This window comes from Protopterus annectens, chromosome 7.part0, assembly GCF_019279795.1.
Source record: "Protopterus annectens isolate FY-2018-M chromosome 7.part0, PAN1.0, whole genome shotgun sequence".
Lineage (NCBI taxonomy): Eukaryota > Metazoa > Chordata > Ceratodontiformes > Protopteridae > Protopterus > Protopterus annectens.
The window spans coordinates 1378704958-1378728852 of NC_056739.1; the positions used below are offsets into that span (position 1 = coordinate 1378704958).

Consider the following 23895-nt stretch of genomic DNA (forward strand, 5'->3'; position numbering starts at 1 on the left):
CAAGCTAAAGCAACATGGGAGCCTAAACACTACCATGATGAGCAAAATATACACTTGCAACAACAAGTCTAGAAAATGAAAGCCTTATTCCAAATAAACATCTCTGAGAGTGACTAAGGGTGACATTTTTTCAGAAACTTGTTTAAGCTTCTCCTGGTTTAAGAACTTTTGAAAGGAGTCAAAATCTTTCCGTGTGGAACTTCTATCATCAAGTAAGGGTTTAATTTTCTACAGGAACCCAGCACCTCTTCCAAGCTAATCAATCTCTTTGGCTTTTGTTAATACTGGTAAGGGATATGAATTTTCATGTTATTAATTAACAAAAACTTAATCAGACATTGCTGAGAACTTTGTAGTAGTAGTCTCTTCATTTAGAAACAATTAATGGACCACACGATTTATTGCATTCAGTAATAAATTCAAAACGTGGACAAACATTATAGCCGACATAAAATGTTGGGCTCAATGGCAGCTCACTGTTTATTCTCCCTTAAAAAATATAACAAAAGTAATCCTTATGGCTTGGCTTTATTGTTGCGACTGTATTTTTCATACAGTACTGCTATTATACTAAGGTTTCACATTACTGTACCATATTTTAGTTGTAATTAAATATTTTATGTTTGTTAAAAGCTGACAGAAAATCAAGTAACATGAAAATATGTGGCACTCCTTGAGGTGTGGCTAAAGGGAAGAACGACTTAATTTGTAATAAGAAAAATCTTTAGGTGTGGTTAGTTTTCTCTTGTTCGTTTATGTCTGAAAATAGTTTGAAACACTTGCTTTTTTTTCCCCATCTTCAGAAATGTAGCTCCAGGCTGCACTATATCTAAGGGGTAATACTGGTTATAAGGCATGTTTAAATATTCAGATTTAAAGGTTTTTATTGACCTTGTAGCTAGAACACCACTATGGTACTATCTTCTGCCCCTTCCTTTGCCTGCAAGATGTAGCAGATGAGACAAAGAAAATTTAAGACTTCACATAAAGATAAAATGCAAAGTTCAAACATCAAAACAAATGTAATAATTATAAAATTATGTTTTTCTATAAGTGGCACTCATGGTATTGTATCAAAGAGGAAGGATTTTTTTTTTTTAATTTTCAAAAAAAGCATGTTAGCCAGGTTAATTCCAGGGTGCCAACGATTCCTTTACAGGGGAAGCATCAGGAAATGCTTCAAAATACAAATCCAATGGTATTTTTTAACTTAATCAGCAATACTCACAGTTGTGCAGAATGATCTCTGGTGCGTGAAAAAATATTCTAATAATTACACTCTATGATGGATTAGATATCACTGGGTCCCTGTCCCACACGTGTATACACATCGTCTTTTGAATTCACATTCCTGCTTGTTATACTTCTGAACCTGACCTTTTTTAACTGTATTCCCTGTTATGTTTCCCAACTTATAAAACAAATAGGCTCCCTAGTGTATTCATACCATGCGCCATACTCAATGAATCAAACAAATAAGTAAAAAGTGAAAAAACAAAAACTTTTAATAGCAGTAGGTTAAGCGCTTTCATCCCTATCAAACTGGGACTTCATCAGAACAGTCTAAATAATCAACACATCCTTTACTTATACCAAAGCACACTGCAAACTAATTAAAAATAATTGAAAATAACTGACATCAATCAAGTAATTAAACATAATTTGAGCTTTCAAAATTTCTGGATTACTTTTAAAAATCATCCATTTCCTAAAAATAATACCCCTAATTTCTCTCTCCCCTTGCCTGTATGGTATAACCATACTGTTAGAACGATTGGAGTGCAGGTTGTCAATTCCTTTTGTTCAAGATAGCTGTTGTCACCTAAAAGGGGTTTGTACTTGGTTCCCCAGCTGTCACCTAAAAGGGGTTTGTACTTGGTTCCCCAGCCTATCTATCTTCACCTCAGTTTTAATGTCATTTAATATGTCTGAAGGGTAATCCTCATCCACAAACATGACACTGATTTTTTTCCATCTCCAAGTTAAAATGTTTGCATTTGAACACATCCTGGCTGCTCTAACCAACTGCCATTTAAAGATGTTATTTTTGTATGTTTAGGTCAAGAGCTCCTAAAGTCCAAATAATTATTTGAAAAAGTGGGTTTCCTATAGACTTTGGAACAGAATGTGTGGATTAAATAAATCTTTGTACAAGGTGACATCTAAGTAGTCAATAAAATGTTCTGAAACTGGTGGGGAATTAAAAAAAACAACATACACTATTCAGGTATTCAACAAAACATCCCGTTTCCTCGGATGTCTTTTTCCATAAGACAAAGATATCATCCAAGTACCTATAATAGTCTAACCAATGGGTGGAAAATTCAGAGTTTATGACATGTTTTAATTCCCAAGAGTAAAGCACCATATTGCCTTATAGGGGAGCACAATTAGCTTCCACTGCCACCCCTTTAAATTGTTTGAAGAATTATCCTTCAAACATTTGTTGTTAAGGATAAATGCCATAGCCATCATAGTGAAGTTAACCATTGTATAGCTGATGCTTGTGAGTATCCGAATAGCTTCATAAAATAATTCAAGTCCCTCCCCATGTGGTATGAATGCAAGTAAATCAATTACATCAATGGTCAAAAACACCAATCATCTGCGTACCAATTTTTGTCTATTTCATCAGAAAGTCCCACTAGTCTTTCAATAGATGTTTTACCGGATCAAGAATGTTTTTAAAAGAGTCTATCAATAAATACACTTAAAGGGTGGTTGGGGCTCCCGCTGGCTGAAATAATAGCCCTGAAAGGGGGATGTTGAACATCTTTATGAATGTTTGGTATGACAAAAGTTACTGGTATCAAGGGATGGTCAACCTTTAAGAAATTAAAAAGCTCTTCAGAAATAACTCCTTGAAGGAGTTCTTCAACTAAAAGTTGAATCTTTTTATACGCTATAAGTGCTTCATTCTTGGCAGATGTTAAATACTTAGTACTGTCAGAAAAATATCAGACAATGAGCTTACATAATACATTTTACTAAAAATAACTATACCTCCTCCCTTGTCGGTTTCATAAATCTTAAGGTTCTTATCTTGCCTTAATTCCTGCATTAGATCAAATTCTCTTAGTAAGGTTGAAACGTTTACTATTATTCCTATTGGAATCACTAAAAATCTGAAACACAAATGTTCTCAAATACCTGAACAAGGGGGTGAAGTAGGGGATTAAAACAACTTTTCTTTCTCAGCAAAATTTTGTCTGATGTAAGTGTGCCCTTGTCCTGAAACAATCTGCAAGTTTAGCTTCCGTGTACATGACTTAAATTTAGTAATCGTATCAACTAAACCAATCTTAAATGATGGGACAAACTTAAAACCCTTTTTTGAAAAGAGTAAAAAAAAAGGTTATCAATTGTTAAATTTGTTTAATTAAATATGTTAAAACCCGGAAAATAATTGAATTTACCATCAAATGTTGTTAAAATACGGCTTTGTTCTAACAGTGAACAGTATGTGTTAATTCCTCCATTTTCTCCCTCTCCCCCTGCCCATCATTGGTTTGTGTTGGTCTTGTGCTAAAAAAATTGTTTATTCTTATTCTCTAAACGTTCCGACCTTCTAAGTGGGTGGTATTGGTTGTCATATTAATTATGTTCAAATTCATAGTTAACCTAAAGATAATCTTCCCTTCCAAACTAGGTACTGTCAACCCTATTAGAATCACTAGTACAAAAATCACTCAGACCTTTGTTTTTTGTTTAAAAGATATGATTTGGGAAGGGGGTACACTCTCAACATTATGATCATTAAATGTCCCATATTAATTTCTTGTCTTTACGGTTTAAGTTAAGCTTCACATTTTTCTCCACTTTACTGAAAATACTTTCACTAACTCATCGTTTAACCTCTCTAAATCCTTAAAAAGATGATTAATGCATTGTTCATTACATTTAATTTCGAAACGCATTAAATCTGGCCTAAAGCCATCAAATAATTTAAACAGTTTGTCCATTTAGACATCAGCTAGAGTAAGACAATTTGGAAATTTGAAAATTCTAAGCCCCTTAGATACAGGTTTACTGTGAAAGCTTTCTTTTAAAAACAGATTAATAGCATTGTAGGTTACGTACCTTAAGGAGCTTAGATTCAAGTTCATTTTTTTTTTTTTAAATCAAAAGTCATTGGCGGTTCTTGATCAATCAAGTTGTTGTCTCGCCCCTGGAATGAAACATCCCTTTGTATCCCATCTTTGAAGCTAAAAGGATCTCTTTCTCTATTGATGAACGCTGGCGGGTCACAGTGCAGATTTAGCCTTGGCGCAGTGAGACTGAAGAGGAGTTTGTTCCCAAGGAACTTGCATCAGTAAAGTCTCCCCGATTGGTCAGCCTTACCTGAAAATTCATCGCTTCTTCCCTTTAGTGACTGCAGTGTCCGATGTAATTGTAGTTCATTTGACCTTTTGTCAATAGTCGCAACTTGCTGGGACAACATTGCAACTATCTGGGTGAGATTTCCATCAGTTCTTGTGTTGGAACTAAATTAATTATCTTCCAGAGGAGTAATACTAGCGTAATTAATTCCAGTAGCCATTGCCAACCCAAAAGCTCATTCTCAAATGAGAAACTATAACCGGTCAGCATGGGGTGAGTATCGGCCATGTAAATAAACTACTCCAAGCTGAATTCAAAACTTGTAACAAAAAACTGCTGGACCGTGCGGGCCAAGAACAAAACCAAATGTAAAATGAATAGGCTCCCTGGCGTAATCACACAATGAGCTCCATACTCAATGAATCAAACACTTAAGTAAAAGCCGAAAAAACAAAAACTTTTAATAGTAGTAGGTTGAGCACTTTCATCCCTATCAAACTGGGACTTCATTAGAACAGTATATATAATCAACACATTCTTTACTTATACCAAAGCACACTGCAAGCTAATTAAAAATAATTGAATATAACTGGCATCAATCAAGTAATTAAACATTTGAAAATGATTTAAAAATATTTAAGGAAATATATGCCCCTCTTCCTCTTAAATCATAAAATCAAAATCAACAGCTTTTACAATCCACAAGCATGCTTATTAAAATAACTTGTGCACTGACATGATTGTTTATATAAGAAATCTAAAATATTAGAATAACTTATTTGTTTAAATAACTAAAGCCCTTTTCTTTACTACAGGCATGACAGTAGTAACATCATTGCTTCCCAGTGGCAAATGAGCTCTTAATTTGGTGATTCAAAAAAATTCTCCAAGCTCAATACAGAGTTCCCACCACCACCTCTTGGGGTTCAAAAGGTACCAATTCCAAGCCTCCAAACTTAAATTTAGTAAATCCTGAACACTGTACAGAATTGTTTGTATTTCCTTTAGAAATCGCATATAAATGTTTACATATTTCAGTTTTCTCTCAGTTTTACAGACATAATAACCACTACATTGGTCACAAATAGAACTGTAAACCAAATCCCTAGTGTTGCAGTTGCCCTTAGCAAGCTTAACATTATACCCTACGTACCTTTGAACCCAAGAAGTGGGTGGTGGGATCTCTGTATTGAGCTTAAAGAATTTACTTGCAAAGTGCACCTGCAATATTATCTCATTCATAGTTAATAACCATGGGATACAATATTTTTAGCAATTTAGATACTGCACACTTCCTGGGAAAAAAAATCAGGCTAAGAGGATAAACTAAACACATAAAAATATCACGTGAACAGTAAATGTTTTTGAAAAGGTATAAAAGAATTTCTGGGATCTACAAACCTAGGCTTTCAGCTGACATATTTTTTTCAATGACTGCAAGCTGGGTGCTGCTAAGATTTCAGCATACAATGCTATATTACTACAGCAACGGCTACACCATATAATGCAGTGGGTACAAGAAACAGGTTTAAATTAGATATACATGTAACAAGTTACAATATATACTGCACCCCACTTCAGACAAAATGTCTTCACAAATCTTGGCATCTTTTAGTAGTATGTAGTTCTTTCTAGCCCAATTAATAACAAAAGGTATTTCATCCAGGTCAAACGAAAGCATCATTCCTCCATATTCTGCCCTGAACAGCCCAATTACAGACCATAATGCCTTTTAGTAGGAGTCTATCCAAAACACAGCATGCAGCTAGAAGACCATCAGAGGTTCCTAACTAAAGAATCATACATTCCTGCAGTGATTTATGTCTAGCATTCCATACACAGTGATTTATGTCCAATACTTCACGCTGTCAAGGACAACCTCCTTGACATTCTACATGACTACAAAACAAGTAGCTCCACAAATACTTGAATCCCTATCAACAAATAAAACTCTCACTCCACCAGGTCTTATTATTCAGTGTGCTTCCCCCATACATGGAATAATATTCCTGCATGTATAAAACAGGAATTACTCTCAATTAATTTATGGCAAACCCTAATCATTGGCTGGGCATGCACAAAGTCATCATGTGTCTAACTTGTTCTGCCCTCTTGGAAGCAGGATACACCCTATAAAAGGTGGGTATCGATAAGGTGACCATTATCCAGAAAATGACTCTGCCTTTTAAACTCTATGACTCTGCCTTTTAAACTCTATGAATCTCTCTCTCTAAATGTCAATACCATTACACTTACCAAATAAAATATATTACCAACAGACATAAAAAAGGAAACGACCAACACATGCGTTAGATCAAATTATATTTTATCAACATAAGGCCCACTCCCTCTACACAAAGGATTCTGGAGTCCCACAGCATCAGTCTCAATTATCAAAATATTATAGAAAAAAGTGCATCAGTTAAGTGCTGCATACCTAAATAAACATTGGTATTAGGCAGACAGTAAGCACAGATTCAGGGCAAGTCACTAAGCTAACTCAGCCTTTCTACATAATGAAGAATAAATTCAGCATCAGGTAGACTGTGGTAAAAATGGTTCCCTATTCTTAGAACATTCAAAAAAGTGTGTCGAGCCAAGCTTATGAGTGACTTAACAGGATGCGATTCTAGTGACAGAAATTAGTTTGCAAAACATGTACCCAACAACAGGTCAGTCAGCTAGTTGGAATGGTACAATGTCATTCACCTTCCCAGAGGAGGATGAAGTTTTGTCCTCCTGTTCATAAATGAAACTACTAACTATTCCAAGATTATAAAACAGTCCCTAACTATTCCAAGATTATAAAACAGACCCAACTGGCTAAAGATTCTACAATAATCCTTCCACAGTACAGAACTCATACCATTCATTCTAAATTGAAGACCATTCTTCATCCAATCTAGCTTCCATGGCTTAACGTCTTCATTACATCCATGGTAATTATCTGAGGTTTGTAAACTCTGGTAAGCCAAATCCTTCATCAGATACTGTAGTGCAGATAAACTGCTGTTGGCATGTGCCCATTACCTTTGTACTTTAACTCATGTACCCATTACCTTTGTACTTTAACTCATGTACCCATTACCTTTGTACTTTAACTCATGTACCCATTACCTTTGTACTTTAACTCATGTACCCATTACCTTTGTACTTTAACTCATGTACCCATTACCTTTGTACTTTAACTCATGTGCCCATTACCTTTGTACTTTAACTCATGTGCCCATTACCTTTGTACTTTAACTGCCCATTACCTTTGTACTTTAACTCATGTGCCCATTACCTTTGTACTTTAACTCATGTGCCCATTACCTTTGTACTTTAACTCATGTGCCCATTACCTTTGTACTTTAACTCAATGCCCACACACCTGTGTGTTAACCTCATGCCCACACTGGTTACCTTTGTACTTTAACTCATGTGCCCATTACCTTTGTACTTTAACTCATGTACATTACCTGTGTACTTTAACTCATGTACCCATACCTTTTACTTTAACTCATGTACCCATTACCTTTGTACTTTAACTCATGTGCCCATTACCTTTGTACTTTTAACTCATGTGCCCATTACCTTTGTACTTTAACTCATGTGCCCATTACCTTTGTAATTTTAACTCATGTGCCCCCTACCTTGTACTCTTTTAACTCATGTGTGCCCATTACCTTTGTACTTTAACTCATGTGCCCATTACCTTTGTACTTTAACTCATGTACCCATTACCTTTGTACTTTAACTCATGTACCCATTACCTTTGTACTTTAACTCATGTGCCCATTACCTTTGTACTTTAACTCATGTGCCCATTACCTTTGTACTTTAACTCATGTGCCCATTACCCATTACCTTTGTACTTTAACTCATGTGCCCATTACCTTTGTACTTTAACTCATGTGCCCATTACCTTTGTACTTTTAACTCATGTGCCCATTACCTTTGTACTTTAACTCATGTGCCCATTACCTTTGTACTTTAACTCATGTACCCATTACCTTTGTACTTTAACTCATGTGCCCATTACCTTTGTACTTTAACTCATGTGCCCATTACCTTTGTACTTTAACTCATGTGCCCATTACCTTTGTACTTTAACTCATGTGCCCATTACCTTTGTACTTTAACTCATGTGCCCATTACCTTGTACTTTAACTCATGTGCCCATTACCTTTACTTTAACTCATGTGCCCATTACCTTTGTACTTTAACTCATGTGCCCATTACCTTTGTACTTTAACTCATGTGCCCATTACCTTTGTACTTTAACTCATGTGCCCATTACCTTTGTACTTTTAACTCATGTACCCATTACCTTTGTACTTTAACTCATGTGCCCATTACCTTTGTACTTTAACTCATGTACCCATTACCTTTGTACTTTAACTCATGTGCCCATTACCTTTGTACTTTAACTCATGTGCCCATTACCTTTGTACTTTAACTCATGTGCCCATTACCTTTGTACTTTAACTCATGTACCCATTACCTTTGTACTTTAACTCATGTGCCCATTACCTTTGTATTTTAACTCATGTGCCCATTACCTTTGTACTTTAACTCATGTGCCCATTACCTTTGTACTTTAACTCATGTGCCCATTACCTTTGTACTTTAACTCATGTACCCATTACCTTTGTACTTTAACTCATGTACCCATTACCTTTGTACTTTAACTCATGTGCCCATTACCTTTGTACTTTAACTCATGTGCCCATTACCTTTGTACTTTAACTCATGTGCCCATTACCTTTGTACTTTAACTCATGTGCCCATTACCTTTGTACTTTAACTCATGTACCCATTACCTTTGTACTTTAACTCATGTGCCCATTACCTTTGTACTTTAACTCATGTGCCCATTACCTTTGTACTTTAACTCATGTACCCATTACCTTTGTACTTTAACTCATGTACCCATTACCTTTGTACTTTAACTCATGTACCCATTACCTTTGTACTTTAACTCATGTACCCATTACCTTTGTACTTTAACTCATGTACCCATTACCTTTGTACTTTAACTCATGTACCCATTACCTTTGTACTTTAACTCATGTGCCCATTACCTTTGTACTTTAACTCATGTGCCCATTACCTTTGTACTTTAACTCATGTACCCATTACCTTTGTACTTTAACTCATGTACCCATTACCTTTGTACTTTAACTCATGTACCCATTACCTTTGTACTTTAACTCATGTACCCATTACCTTTGTACTTTAACTCTGCACACATGAACGAGTTCAACATACAACATCTAGGTTTGCTGCAGGTCGCCATGGTAAACTTCACCACTGCTCTTCAACGCACAGCCAACACTGCTTGGAATTTAGCCAACTACAATGCTAGGCTAGTCTGTGTTATAAAATAAATAAATAAATAAAATAAATATCACAATCTGTCTAGGGAACACTCCAATATGCTATCCCACAAACTTGAGAATTATGACACAGCCAAGCACTTAAGACAATACTAAACACAAAGCACAGACAACATCAGCAGATCTGCTAATGTGGTACAACCTAATCTATACATTCACAGAAAAAGACACATCTTCCCCTTTTATGCTGCTTTACATAGCTTTTGTCCATAGTTGCAGCCATCCCAGCACTGGCTTCAATTCACTGATACTTACTCATGTGTAAAAGCCATAATTTAGAACCCAGCACATGTGAAACAAGTACCATTACTGCCTTTTAATGAAATCTTAAAAAAGTTTTCCTTTAACGCAGCGTGAGTGTGTCAAACAAATCAAAACTCTCCTATTTGTTCAAATTTGGACCTCTTGCTCCTTACTCAAACTCATTTTTTCTTTTATTTACAGACTACATTAGATTCATGAATTTACGTTTATTTGCTTGAGACATTACTCAAACTACATTACGCTAGTTATCTTTAACTATGCATATATAATACTTTTGTTTCTGCTTTGTACTGAAACTTTTTTCTAGGGGCCTTGAAAGAAAACAGGATTTCCCAGATAAACAAGACTGCTAACATAAAAACACCTTTGTGTAACCAAAATCTGTGCTCCTGACTTAACAGCCCAAGTCAATTCTTACAGCACAAAAATGCAAGCTATACAATTCCCATACAACTTTATTACACAATTATACTACAGAGTATCCTGCCTATCATCTTTCTCCTCCAAAGCACACATGCACAATGCTAACATAACTATTCATTACTATCCACAAACATACATACATATATTACACAGATCCCAAAGTCTATAACAAATATATACATATGTAAATTTGTCAGCAAGACTGTGCTGTGTACACATATCTACATCTATAAAACAGATAAATACATGCACACACACACACACACACACACATACACAAATATATACATATGTGTATGTACACACACACACACACTTTTACTGCATACAACACAGTGACATTTTCAGTCTGTAATGCAGACATCCAGCCCAATAGCCATCTCACACACACACATCCAGCCCAATAGCCATCTCACACACACACATCCAGCCCAATAGCCATCTCACACACACACATCCAGCCCAACAGCCATCTCACACACACATCCAGCCCAACAGCCATCTCACACACACATCCAGCCCAACAGCCATCTCACACACACATCCAGCCCAACAGCCATCTCACACGCACACCCAGCCCAACAGCCATCTCACACGCACACCCAGCCCAACAGCCATCTCACACGCACACCCAGCCCAACAGCCATCTCACACACACACATCCAGCCCAATAGCCATCTCACACACACACATCCAGCCCAATAGCCATCTCACACACACACATCCAGCCCAATAGCCATCTCACACACACACATCCAGCCCAATAGCCATCTCACACGCACATCCAGCCCAATAGCCATCTCACACACACACATCCAGCCCAATAGCCATCTCACACACACACATCCAGCCCAATAGCCATCTCACACACACACATCCAGCCCAATAGCCATCTCACACACACATCCAGCCCAATATCCATCACACACACACACACACACACACACACCCCAATATCCATCTCACACACACACACACACACACACACACACACGGCAAACATTATGGCAGAGAAGGGTCCTGGAGATTAGCCCACTCAGTTAATCATATCCGTTAAATTAACTAACTGTTTATCTATGGCAGTTCCTTCCCCCTATCAGGCTATTCTGAGGCACAACAAATGACAAATATCACCATCATCCTAGAATGATGTATATGGGTTTAAGACAGCACAATCCGTATACAATGAAAAATTTTTCTTTCTTGACTTTGACTTGATTTGTCCTTAAGTACTTAACTAAAATAAGTGTAGAAATATATAGATAGACCTTGTTTTTCTGAAATCATGTAAACTGTAACTGAAAAACAGAAATGTGCATTTCCATGCCATCATGATGAAACAATGACAGACGTGCCTAACGATGCAATCAAGGGAAAAAAAATCTGGATTCGACTAAATACAAACTTACTTTCTTATGATTACAACTCAGCAGGACAGCAAAAGAACTGGTTGGTAACTTGAAAAATATGTGTCTTGGAAAAACCACTTATTTACCCAATGGGTGACTTTAAAAGTTAAGATGTACATGAGATAAAGAACATGCCTGAAGAGGTAGCATGATTTAGCAAAGCAGTTGGAGGCAAGACCAAAACATTACACACAAAGACATTAAGAAACACTTTCTTTTTCAAAGTACCATGGAGATGTACAGAATTATGCCTGAAAAATAAAAATCTAACAGCACACTGCCTCAGAAATGCATAAACACACACACACCTTCAATAATACAATCAAGACAAGAGGCCACACTTCAACTATGGGCAAATTAATTACAATTCATCATAGTACGTAGTAAGTGGAAGCTGGAATGTACCAGGAAAATATATGGCTTAAGGAAAGCAGGTGTTATTTATCCTTGACCGAGGCCACCGACTGAAAATGGAAACAATGCAGAAGTCTGCAGGCAGATACATATATACTCCAGCAGAAACAAGAGGAAATGAGTTTCTCTACTTCTTCCACAACAAAAACTGAGTTCCTGTACTTTTAGCTACTAGTATTTGCACCAAAATCCCAAAAACTACCCAGGAAGCACGTAACCGCATGCTTCTCAACTGTCCAGAACTTTGCAGAGGGTCCTGATTTTTGCCTTATATTTTTGCCCTGTACGATGTAAAAGTTTTGATTTTCTGATAAATCAATAAGTATTACAGTCAGTTAATATTACCATCCATTACAGATTCATACTTATTATTCAGAAAATACAATGTTAATACCATACCTATTGTTCTATCAGCATGTTAATGTAAATTAGAGCAATACATTTTGGCTTAATCCAGAATTATTTAGCAAAGAAGTTGAGAGGTATGATGTAACCATTTCTTAACCTGCAAAGTCAACGTAGGAGCTGCAGTCACTAACTGGACTCTTTTAAACAAGTAACAGTACCTTCACACCATAATTCTTACCCATGGCCGGCCTTAGGCATAGGCCAACTAGGCGGCCGCCTAGGGCGCCGGTGTAGCAGGGGCACTTTTCCAGTATTTATTTGGTGTAGGTAGACCAGGATGGGGGCACTAGGTAATGTGTTGGGGGGCACCGTGGAGCTGTTTTGCCTAGGGCACCAGTTGACCTAGGGCCGCTCCTGACCCCACCCACCCAATGACAAACAGCAACACCGGTTGCCGTACTGTCCAGTATTGCTCATCTTTGACTCAACAAAAAGCATTAAAGCTAAATGCTTCCTGCAGCATATTTGAAGTCAATCCGCCTGCCAGGAAAAAAAAACCCTCAAGATGCAGTAAGGCAGCTCCAAATCAAAAGTAAGAAAGGAGGGTATGCTCAGACTGATGGAGGGCAAAGTATGTTTACATATCTACAAATAAGAAGCATTTCAGTCCAGGACAGCATGGTAAACTAGTCTACAAATGATACAGTACAGGCTCTAGGAAGGCAATTTAGACAACAATCAAAACAGTCGCTGGTTACTTAAATTAATGAAAAAAAGTTTTTAAATAAGAAAAACGAATAAAAAGAATTGGGTTTCATATACTTCACGAAGCATACAGAAAACGGAGTATTTCTTGCTAAAATTATCTTTGGTGGATTTATTATCAGAAGCTATAAAAACTGGACACAGAGTTTCAGTTCACATTTTGGCAGAACATACATCTACAGACATTATTTTCAAGAAATGCTTCTCTTTTTCTTAATCTGCACACGTTTAACATTAACATGCATGACTTTACAACGCGCCGTACCTGGTATCTGCAAACTTCCCTCTTCTACTAGGGAGTTTACCGTGTTTTTTCCTGCTAAGACGTGGCGTTTTCCTCCAAAACTGAGATTCTGCAGGACGGAAATATGCCAAGTTGGTGGAAGACAGCTTCTCTAACCCTGAGGAAACGAGAGGTTCGTACCCTTCTTTAGCAACTTTATAAGGCGGTTCGTCCCCACTACTCACGAAAAGATACAAAAGCAGCACAACTCCAAAACAGAGAGCAACTGTGACGATCTTGCAGTAAAGTTTCATCGTGGAAGCAACTTGCAGCCATATGGGGCTACGTCAGCAATTTTCTTCATCTCAGCCGCAACTCGGAAATTAAATCCAGATTTGCCAATTTCTCTGTTTGTAGAACCCACTGCATTGTGCACACGCCATATCCCTCCTAGCGCGCTACCGCTACAGCCTCTCAACAAATAGAAAAGCAGAGGGAGGGGGGTGCTGCTGCTTCTCTGCCGTAACACCTATAGTATCACCGCGATGTAGATTGGATTGGTAGCGCTGAACGGAAAACTGCATAGGAATATCACTTCCCCTAATATAATGACAGACAGTTGGGGTTATATTACAGGGCACAGGGTCATCTCAAGAACTAATGCTGCCTGTCAAGTTGACAGGTTCAATGTAAAGTGCTCTGGTGGTTATGAGTTTTTTTCTCTTTTCTTTTTTTAATAAACAGGTTGAAAAGAATGCCCTTTTCTGTGTAAGAATCCCCCCTCTTCTTATCCCAAGTTAGTACTGTATGCGCTAAACGTTATTTCATCCGGCATTTAACCCGTATCCAGGCAATGGCTTTCAGCTTGCTAAGAAGTTGTCATCGCCCCTACCCCACAAAGTACTATATAATCTCACATGCATGCAGTGTGGCCAAGAGGTTGCTGGCTCCATATTTCTCAACTGTCCAGATTTTTAATTCATATTCTTGGTGTTTTCCTCATAACATTTGTGTTTTTCAGGATTAAGCACTGAAGTCAATAAATTATGACATACGTTTGAGTCTCTAAATTTTAATACTGTTACGTGTCTAATAATAAAAAAAACTGTTATTCAAGCATTTTTATAAATTTAAAATAACAATATTTAAAATCTGTCTATATTTTGGGGTCTTTGCCATTATTATTTTTTGTCTTTATTTTTTGCACTGAAAGATTGAAGAGCCTGGTTCCACCGAGCACCGTGACAGTGGTGGTGTGTTTCTAAGTTTTAATAGTGTTATTACGCGTCTGTTTCTTCTTCTTCTTTTTATTTGCCGAGGGGTGCAAATTCTTGAAGCAGTCTAGTGCCATAGAAGTTAAGAACACTTTAAACACTGTCGCTTTGATTTACGTATGCATTTATTATTGTTTGTGATGACAATATGCAGTGTGGCATGCATTGTTCCACCACCCAGCTTAATCTGTCACTTGAATCATACTAAAAGTATGTAAGAAAATATAAATTTATTGAAATGTATACATTATATGCCGCTGCTCTCGTATGCATTTATTATTGTTTGTGATGACAATATGCAGTGTGGCATGCACTGTTCCACCATCCAGCTTAATCTGTCACTTGAATCATACTAAAAGTATGTAAGAAAATATAAATTTATTAAAATTTATACATTACACACCGCTGCTCTCATAACACGAGTGTTCTTTACTAGTCTTGCTGCTTGCAGCTTAGCTACTGAAGATACTGCTAACGTGATTTTTAAGACGCATGTATGCCTCTCAACCTCTTAGCGCAAGAATGATGCGCAAAGCCCGTAAAGGGGGGTGGGGGGTGGGGGGAGGTAGAGGCCCCAAATCAGGGATGTATTTTAAATATTGTTCTTATAGACTTAGTAAGTGGATAGAATAACAAGCTTTGCATACGCATGCATTTTCTAACGGATATGAAATCTGAAACCAAAGTCTGTTATTATTTAGTGATTTCAGTCCTCAATGTTTGTCGAAAAACACACGTTTTATCAGGTGCTGATCAAACATATGAAGCAAAATCTAGACATTCTGCAAAATTCTGGACGGATGGATGGATGATAAGAGGGACTGAATTGTTTTGCTCTAAGTTTACATGGCAATCAACGTCCACTGAAACAGATTTTTATATACTGAATTAATGGGATGGATCAGGGAAGTCAAGTAAATTAAAGATAAGGCAGACGTGATTGTGGGTTCTTGAGATGATGTGTACACAAGCCATAATGTTAATAAGAAAAAATATACTACTAATTGGTTTGTTTGTGTGCCTTTTTATTCTTTGGTTTGGCTGTTATTTGGGATATATTGCAGACTTTTTCATGGTTATGGGCTGGGTGTAAAGGTCATAAGAAGGCCAAAACTAGCATGACCACAGCTAGTGGGATTTGGCTTTATTAGTCTGAATTTATCCACAAAGATAAAAAAAAAAAGTAAAAAGTCATGGATATTCCGAAGTCATATAGCTGAAGCAACTGACGCCCTTAAGCGATAATTTGCATATATCCCACGGATCTCTATTACAGGAGGTTTAAGGAATCACACAGTGAAAATTCTAGCTTGGCTAGGTTTTCTTGTAGTTTGTACTAACTGGTTTGTCTGTATGACCTTTTAACACTTTGGTTTTGCTGTTTTTTTTGGGGGGATGTTTTACAGACACGTTAATGGTTATGGACATCAGCTGGATTTAAAAGACCCAGCGGTATTTAAAATAAATTTAAATCTTCAATTTATGTTGTGCTCATGAGATCTTTAAAAGGCTAAGATGTGTACTTTTATATCTAGTAAGATTTACCTTTATTGATTTGAATGTCTCTACAAAGACTGAAAAAGTAAAAGATCATGGTCATTCAGAAATCATACAACTTCAACACTTGATGTACTTAAGGGATCATTTGAATATATCCTGTGGGAAACTATTACAGGAGGTTTAAAGAATCACACAGTAAAAACTATAGCTTGGCTATTTTTTTCTGGCAGTTTTTAATAGATATTATTATATACTAATTTTGAGATTGCAGCATCTCAGAAAATTGTCCTTACTCTGATAAGTAGTGATCTCAAAGTTGGTATATATAAATAAAACATGTGCAAATCCTATTGAGAGGGTAAAGAGAGCAATGCCTCCTGTAGTGTTATTATAGTGCGTTTCAGTTTTCACTGTACTCTTGAAATGTTGCTCTTTAACATTCACACTTAACAGTACCAAACAGTACCAAACATTCCTCAAATGAAGTCACATCATTCTGTCATAAATAAAATCTAACTAGGAGTTAATGAGGAGTACCTAAATGAGTGAACAATCTAAATGTTTTTGGTCCCTAAACCAAATTGTCTCTATAAGATTTAGTAATGACTTCTGGAAATTTTATTTAATTGTTTAGTCTTTGTTGACCAGGTTAGACCTGCTAGGTTAGTAGCCTTTTTTAAGGGGAAACTTGAGGTGGTATTTATACTAGTAGGAGAAATTTCACCAGATTATCAAGGAACTTCCCCTACTCTTTTCAGATGATCCTGTGGGATCTTTTACATCCACTTGAGCTACCACTAACTCATGCAGATGGTGCTTCAGTTTAACGTCTCATCTGAAAGACAGAGCACTTGAGTGCTACGTTCCCCATATGCTGCACTGCAATGTCAGCAATTGATCTACCTGGTGATGGGAATAGACTCCACAGCCTTTTGCACCAAAAGTGAGTGTGCTGCCTGTTGTGCCACTGACAGTATAAAACTTTGACCTACTAAACAGTATGGCAGTGAAATGAGCACCCATGAATGAGATATCTAAGTTTTGGTACTTATCTACTGCCCTGAGTGTTTGAGCTTCCAGAAAGGCTAGTTTAGCCAAGAGCTTAGACTTCCCTAAATTGTTATGCTCATGTTTATCACCAGGTTGAGACCACTAGTAAAAGCACAAACTTCTTATTGCTTACCACTGACTTTTTGCCCTCCTGTACTTGAACCATTATACCCCTAACAACTTTCCCTCCTACACTTGAATCAATACATCCCTTTTCACCCCCCTTAAACAATACTTCTCATCATCTCTTTTTCTAACTGTCCCCATCCACTGCTCTACCCCTCTCATGCATCCCCCTGTATACCTACGTTATATTCCTTCTAGATACACCAATGTGGAACAGGCAGCCTAAATAGAACACATCCTATACCATGCTCTCTCAGTCATATGCTATTAGCGCTTTCCTCCTATACAATATTAATAACTTCCCTCCCCTCCTACATAATGTTAGAACTTACTTCATTATAACTTTTGATCTCTACAAACCTATAAAATACTAAAATCTCCCTTCCTACATAATTTTATAACTTACTTCATTACATATCTTTAACTCCTTTCTTTACTGAAATGTAAGAACACTAAACTTCTTTACAACAATATTTTCCTTTCTGCAGTAACATATTCATATCAACAATTATAATTCTATAAGTTCTTCCAGCTGTAAAATCTTGCAGGAAGTAAATGCAGAAGCTCCACCTGCTGGTAACTACCAAGAGCTTGGTAACATGGAAATATATTGTTTATGCTGTAAACTTACTCCTTTATGTTATGTTAAGCATTACTGAACAGGTGTACATACTTCAAGAAATGTGACAAAAGACTAGATACCTTTTGAGCTAGAATGTTTGTGCCAGTTATTACAATACAGCAGAGCAAAACAGCAGAAATTAAGAGAAGAGCACCATGTTACCAAGCTCTTGGTACTTACCAGAGGGTGAAGCTTCTGCATTTACTTCCTGCAAGAGTTTACAGTTGGAGGAACTGTATAAACTTATAATTGTTGATATGACTATGTTACTGTATATACCTGTATTGTAATTATGTTTTTTCAAGAGAAATTTAACTGTTGTATCTGAAATTCACTGGTTAATACAAATATACTGTGATGCAGCTTTTTTCCCCCAGGCCTCCACTGAAAATGGCCTCTGTCCAGTCAGACTTTCCTGTTCAACAAAAACAAATAAATAAATAACTGCCAAAGGCTACTGGCAGATCCTTCTTCTTATATATAAAGTCAAGGAAGAGATATTCTCAACCCTTGAAGGTTTCATTCATATTATCTTACCCTTTGGACTTCACGGTGCTCTGGTCACTTTTTAACAGCTCTTAAACAGAGTTCTGAAAACTCTCACCAGGTACTCCTGCATAGCCTGATGATGTAGTAATTGGTTCAGAAGCCTGTGAGTCACATTTAGCCAATGTTCAAGCTGTGATGGAATCTTTAAGACAGGCAGGATTTACTGTTACTACTACCAAAGTTAACTTTGTAAGGCAGATGCCAGGTATTTAGGATATGTGATTGGAAGAGTGCTAAAACAGACAAGATAAAAACTGTGAAGAATCGTTCAGTTTTCAGTACCAGCCATCAAGTAAAGGCATGCCTAGGGTAGCAAGACCATTCTAGGAAGTTCATCACAAACTTTGTTTCCAAAGTCGGTCGTCTAACAGATCTTACAAAATCTAAGGCCCCCATCCAAGTAATGTGGAATGTAGCAGCAGACAATGCCTTTAATCAGCTAAAAAATACTTTATGCTCAGGGACAACACTACTAGCTCCGAACTTTGAAAACAAATTACTGTTCATACATATGCATATCAAACTGGGCCATGCTTTTGAAAGAAATAGGTAGTGAACAATACCTGATCTGATGTGTTAGTACAAAGCTGAGGGGGGTAGAGAAGAGGTACTCTGTCATTAAGTGAGTGTGCCTCACCATAAAATGGGTGCTCACTGCACTGCTACACTATTTAGTAGGTCAAAGTTTTATATTAGTCATGAACCACACATCTCTGAAGTGGTTAAATAAAGAAAATTATGTCAACAATAAGCTAGGCTAGTGGGCTTTATCCCCACAACCATTACATTCAGAGTCAAGTATAGATCTGGAACATTCTGCCAATATGGATTGATTAGGTATATAACCCATCATGAGCAGAAGTGAACCAAGAGTTCTGTGCTGGAAGTGAGGTCACTATAGTATAGTGGATATTAAGAAACAGAAATATATTGTTTATGCTGTAAACATGCTCTTTTATGTTATGTTAAGCATTACTGAACAGGTGTTCATACTTCAAGAAATGTGACTGAAAGAGTATGATACATATGAGAGAGAGAGAGAGAAGGGGACCATGATACCAAGCTCTGGGTAGTTATCAGCGGATGGTACTTCTGGATGGCAGAAGGCTGAGGAATAACAAGAAGAACCAAGTGAAGAAAGATTTGGATTTTACTAGGAACTGTTGCTTTTGTGGAGGTGTAAACCAGAATGAACTGTAAGAACTTATGGTTTATTACTACTGAGTGACGTTTTGGTCCTAGTTACTTGATTGTCACTGCACTGAACTAGCTGCACTGTTCTTTACTCACTACAAAATATGTAATATTTCTTGTTACTATATATAAATGGTTACTTAGAAAAACATGATAGTGAATAATGGAGCACATCAAGGAAGCGCTTTAAGACCTTTTATTTGCTTTAGTGATGCATGCAGTAATATCAGACTTACAAGAGAAATACAAAATGTAGATTACTGAGAGGCAATAATAGAATGTATAGTGTCTATTTACTTAATTATGCAAACAATATTCATGTTCTTTTTCAAATGAAAAACTAGTAATGAAGATTCTTGCTTTATTACAATTGTTATTAGCTGCAACTGGATTAGAATTAAATAAAAAATACTTTTGGGGGATGAAATATAATGAGTGGGGTGTTGATAAAATAGATGAGACAGGTAGAAGGCATCACAAGGACGTGGAAAGGATATACTTTATCATTAAGTAAAAAAATATGCTTAAATCTGTTATTCTAAGCAAAGTTAACCTTTATGTGCAAGTTTGTCCTTTACGTGAATTTTTTTGAAAGTAAATGCATATGTCTGATTTTTCAGTAATTTGAGGGTCTTGTAATAAAATCACATAAAAGCGGCATATTTGATACAAAGGAGGCTGAAGATAAAATATGTTTCTGCCAATGGTAATATTAGCTGTTGTCCATTTGAGAGTAGTGTTAATAATTACGTATTGAAAGCAAGTCGCAGTCAAAGTTGTTAAAAATATATTAGGCTGTTTTACTAGATGCATTACAGAGGAGAAAAATGAAAAGGCAGCTTAAAGCAACATTATAGTATGAGTAAAGGAAAAAGTTACTATTATAAAAATATAGTTAAAATAATGTGATTAAAATGAAATTTTATGAAAACATAAGTTGTTGGAATTCATTGGAGGTATATGTTAAGACTGTAATTTTGGGAAGAAGGAAGAGATTATGAATTAAGAATGCAATGTGGGATTTTATATGGAAATTATTTCATGGAGAATTTATTTCATAGGGAAATATTAGTCAAGAGAATATATGTACCGCAGAATAAAAGAAGAAAATCTGTTCCACATAAATCATGTACTAAAAAAGAGAAAATACATAAGTTTCTGATGTGAAAGAATTATGTAATTTTGGGAAATTAACAGAGAAAACTATTGTAATTTATGTAGCTAAGTTGACTGAAAAACATGTAATATGTTTTAAAAGAGTATACAAAGGCAAGAAATTGAAAAGACTGATACTGTTGTTATTTAAGGTTTGTAGACTTTAAAGAAAGGGAGATGCTGTGAAGTCTTGTATGATAAGAGATGACATAATGAGCAAGGAATTAGTCAGATTATGTAGTATTTTTATATTACGTGAAATGATTACTAAACATATGTGTGACACCCCTGCACTGGCCCAGTAATCAAGGTGCTCCAATCCTCACCACAGGCAACAGTGGTGAATGTACACACTGGAAGGATGACAAGTACACACACAGAGAAAAGTGCAGTTTCCCTTAAGAGCACACAGAGATCACAGTCAGTCTGGGGCTGGTTTCTCCCTCTTTCTCCAGCTCCACAATAAGACTCCCCACTGGCACTGCTATAGGGTTGAGATCTCAGCTGAGTGGCCAACCCAAAACCTCCACCACCCTCTCTGTCCAACCCAAGTAGCTGACACAAGCACACACTCTGAGATTTGATTTATATACAAACACACACACACACACACACACACACACACACACACACACACACACACACACACACACACACGCACACATGGGAAAGGTTGGCACAGGTTTACTAGCTATGCCCCCTTCTGCCCAAACTATAAGGTAGTTCCCTCTGCCACCAGCCAACTCTTTATCAGCTAATCTAAGGCCCTTAACAAAGGGTGTACAATCGTACTGTGTAATGTTACTATTATCCAAATGGTAGTCTAACCAAGAGCAAGGCTATTTAGGAGTGGCTTGTACTGTGTCACCATGTAGATATGCAAGTACTCTAAGAGCTTAAATAGCTCTAAAACAGACCAGCCACAATTAAAAGGTTTAAATATATTTAATAATAAATAATAAAAGAACAAGACAATAATAAATATGTATTCACAGTGAAGTTACAGTTCAAAATCACAGGAAATATTTAAAACAGCATTGTAGTGCAGTCTGAAATAAATAAAGAAAACATCTAAGCTATACCTTACTATATTCCCATCTGAATCTAAAAGAGTTGCTATGCCCTAAAACTTGCTTACAGCAAGGCAAGTGCAGATGAGTGATGATGAGTGGATGTTTCCAGGTCAAAGACAAACTACAAAATGCAGTCTCTCTCTCTCCGAGAGAGTTCTTACATTAATATCAAATATTACTTCTGGATTAGCTTGGATGACTTCAATTTTTGTCACCAGACTTTAGTTCCCAAGCTAAACCTCCAGTGTAGCATTTGACATCTCCTTGCGGAAACTACATACCTCTCAGATGTTTGAAGACCCTGGAAGTCATAAAACAATAAAACACTTCTGCATCTCAGATCTAGTAATTAATTTTCTTCCAAGACAAAAACTTCTAGCTCTAGACATTGTGTCTGCTAGTGAACTGAAACTGAGAGATAACATTTATAGCACAACTGTAAAACAATTTAATTTCCACTATTTTCTTAAAGCTTTGCAAGTTAACTCTGTATGTTTTAGTTTCTACTGTTAAACATATACATTTACACAGTTACAATAGTTTATATACATTTCTATTCTAAGCCTGCAGGGCATGCTGTGGTTATATTTTACCTCAGTACTTTACACCTTTACAAACACTTCTGTGTGAATCATATCAATAGTCACAAATGACATATAATTATTTACAAAATTCCACATAGCTGGGCTGGCAGTATTCCCTTTTGTGACAGTATTAATATAAAATATTTGTCAATATGAATGAATTCAATTATTTTGTTATGATTTTGTATATATTTTAACAAAACACCCTGACTCTTTCCTGTAATTGCCATGGAATCTTTTACACCTACCAATGCTACCAGCAACTCTGTCAGATGGGACCTGTATTTAATGTATATTGGCAAGTGATGTTAAGTTATATGATAGCATGCAGGCATCGATTAAGCAAAGTTAATCATTCATACAATTCACAAAGACCAAGGAGGTTTTGTGAAGGATTGAGGAAGTACATTGTGATAACAATTTTGCTAGATGTAGGCACCCACTGTCCCCTCTTTTTTTCTTTTGGCTGTACAGCATTTCCTGAAGCAGTACAAAAGGAATGCAAGATCAAATGAGTGCAGCTATGAGGTGAAATACAAAGGCCAGAATTCAAAAAGAAAGGTCAGAGGTCAAGTAAAGTGCCTATTGTAGGTAAGACAATTTACACAACTGCAGAAAAGGTGATTCAGATGTAAATTCAGGCTACCAGAAGATACTTATGTAGGTCATTTATTTAGCAGTACAAGCTTACGAACAGACCATTCCAAGCAAGCAGCCATTCTTGAGATGGCAGCTCCAAACAATGTCCAAGCCCTACAACATTTTCTTGGTATGGTTAACTATCTGGGCAAATTTATTCCTGACTTTAGTGAATTATCAGTGCCTTTAAGAGAGCTGACATGCAAAAATGTTGCCCGGTCATAGCTGGAACAACACCGGAGAGCATTTGATAACCTCAAAGAGCAAATTGCCAACCCACCTTCATTGAGATACTATGATGTCCACAAACCAATAGTTCTTTCCTGTGATGCTTCAAAGTTCAGTCTTGGTGCAGTTATTCTTCAAGAGGGCAGACCTGTTGCCTATGCATTTAGAACTCGTACCCAAACTGAGAGGCAGCATGCTCAAATTGAGAAGGAACTTTTGGCAATTGTGTTTGCATGTTCGAAGTTCCATGATTACATTTATGGCCGAGCTATCCAAGTCGAAACTGATCATCAACCTCTGGTCACTATTTTAAAGAAGCCTATGCATACCACTCCAGCAAGACTACAAAGAATG

The 23895-nt window shown here is 36.8% G+C and overlaps 1 protein-coding gene across 1 annotated transcript in view; it reads right to left on the reverse strand.

Annotated features, from left to right (window-relative positions):
• Positions 1-14215, reverse strand: part of GXYLT2 (glucoside xylosyltransferase 2) — a 478768-nt gene extending 464553 nt beyond the window's left edge. Inside the window, exon 1 of the mRNA XM_044077975.1 lies at positions 13590-14215. Within this exon, the coding sequence (XP_043933910.1) occupies positions 13590-13861 (272 nt within the window). The 5' untranslated portion in view covers positions 13862-14215. The remainder of the gene's footprint in view (positions 1-13589) is intronic.
• Positions 14216-23895: the final 9680 nt, after the last annotated feature.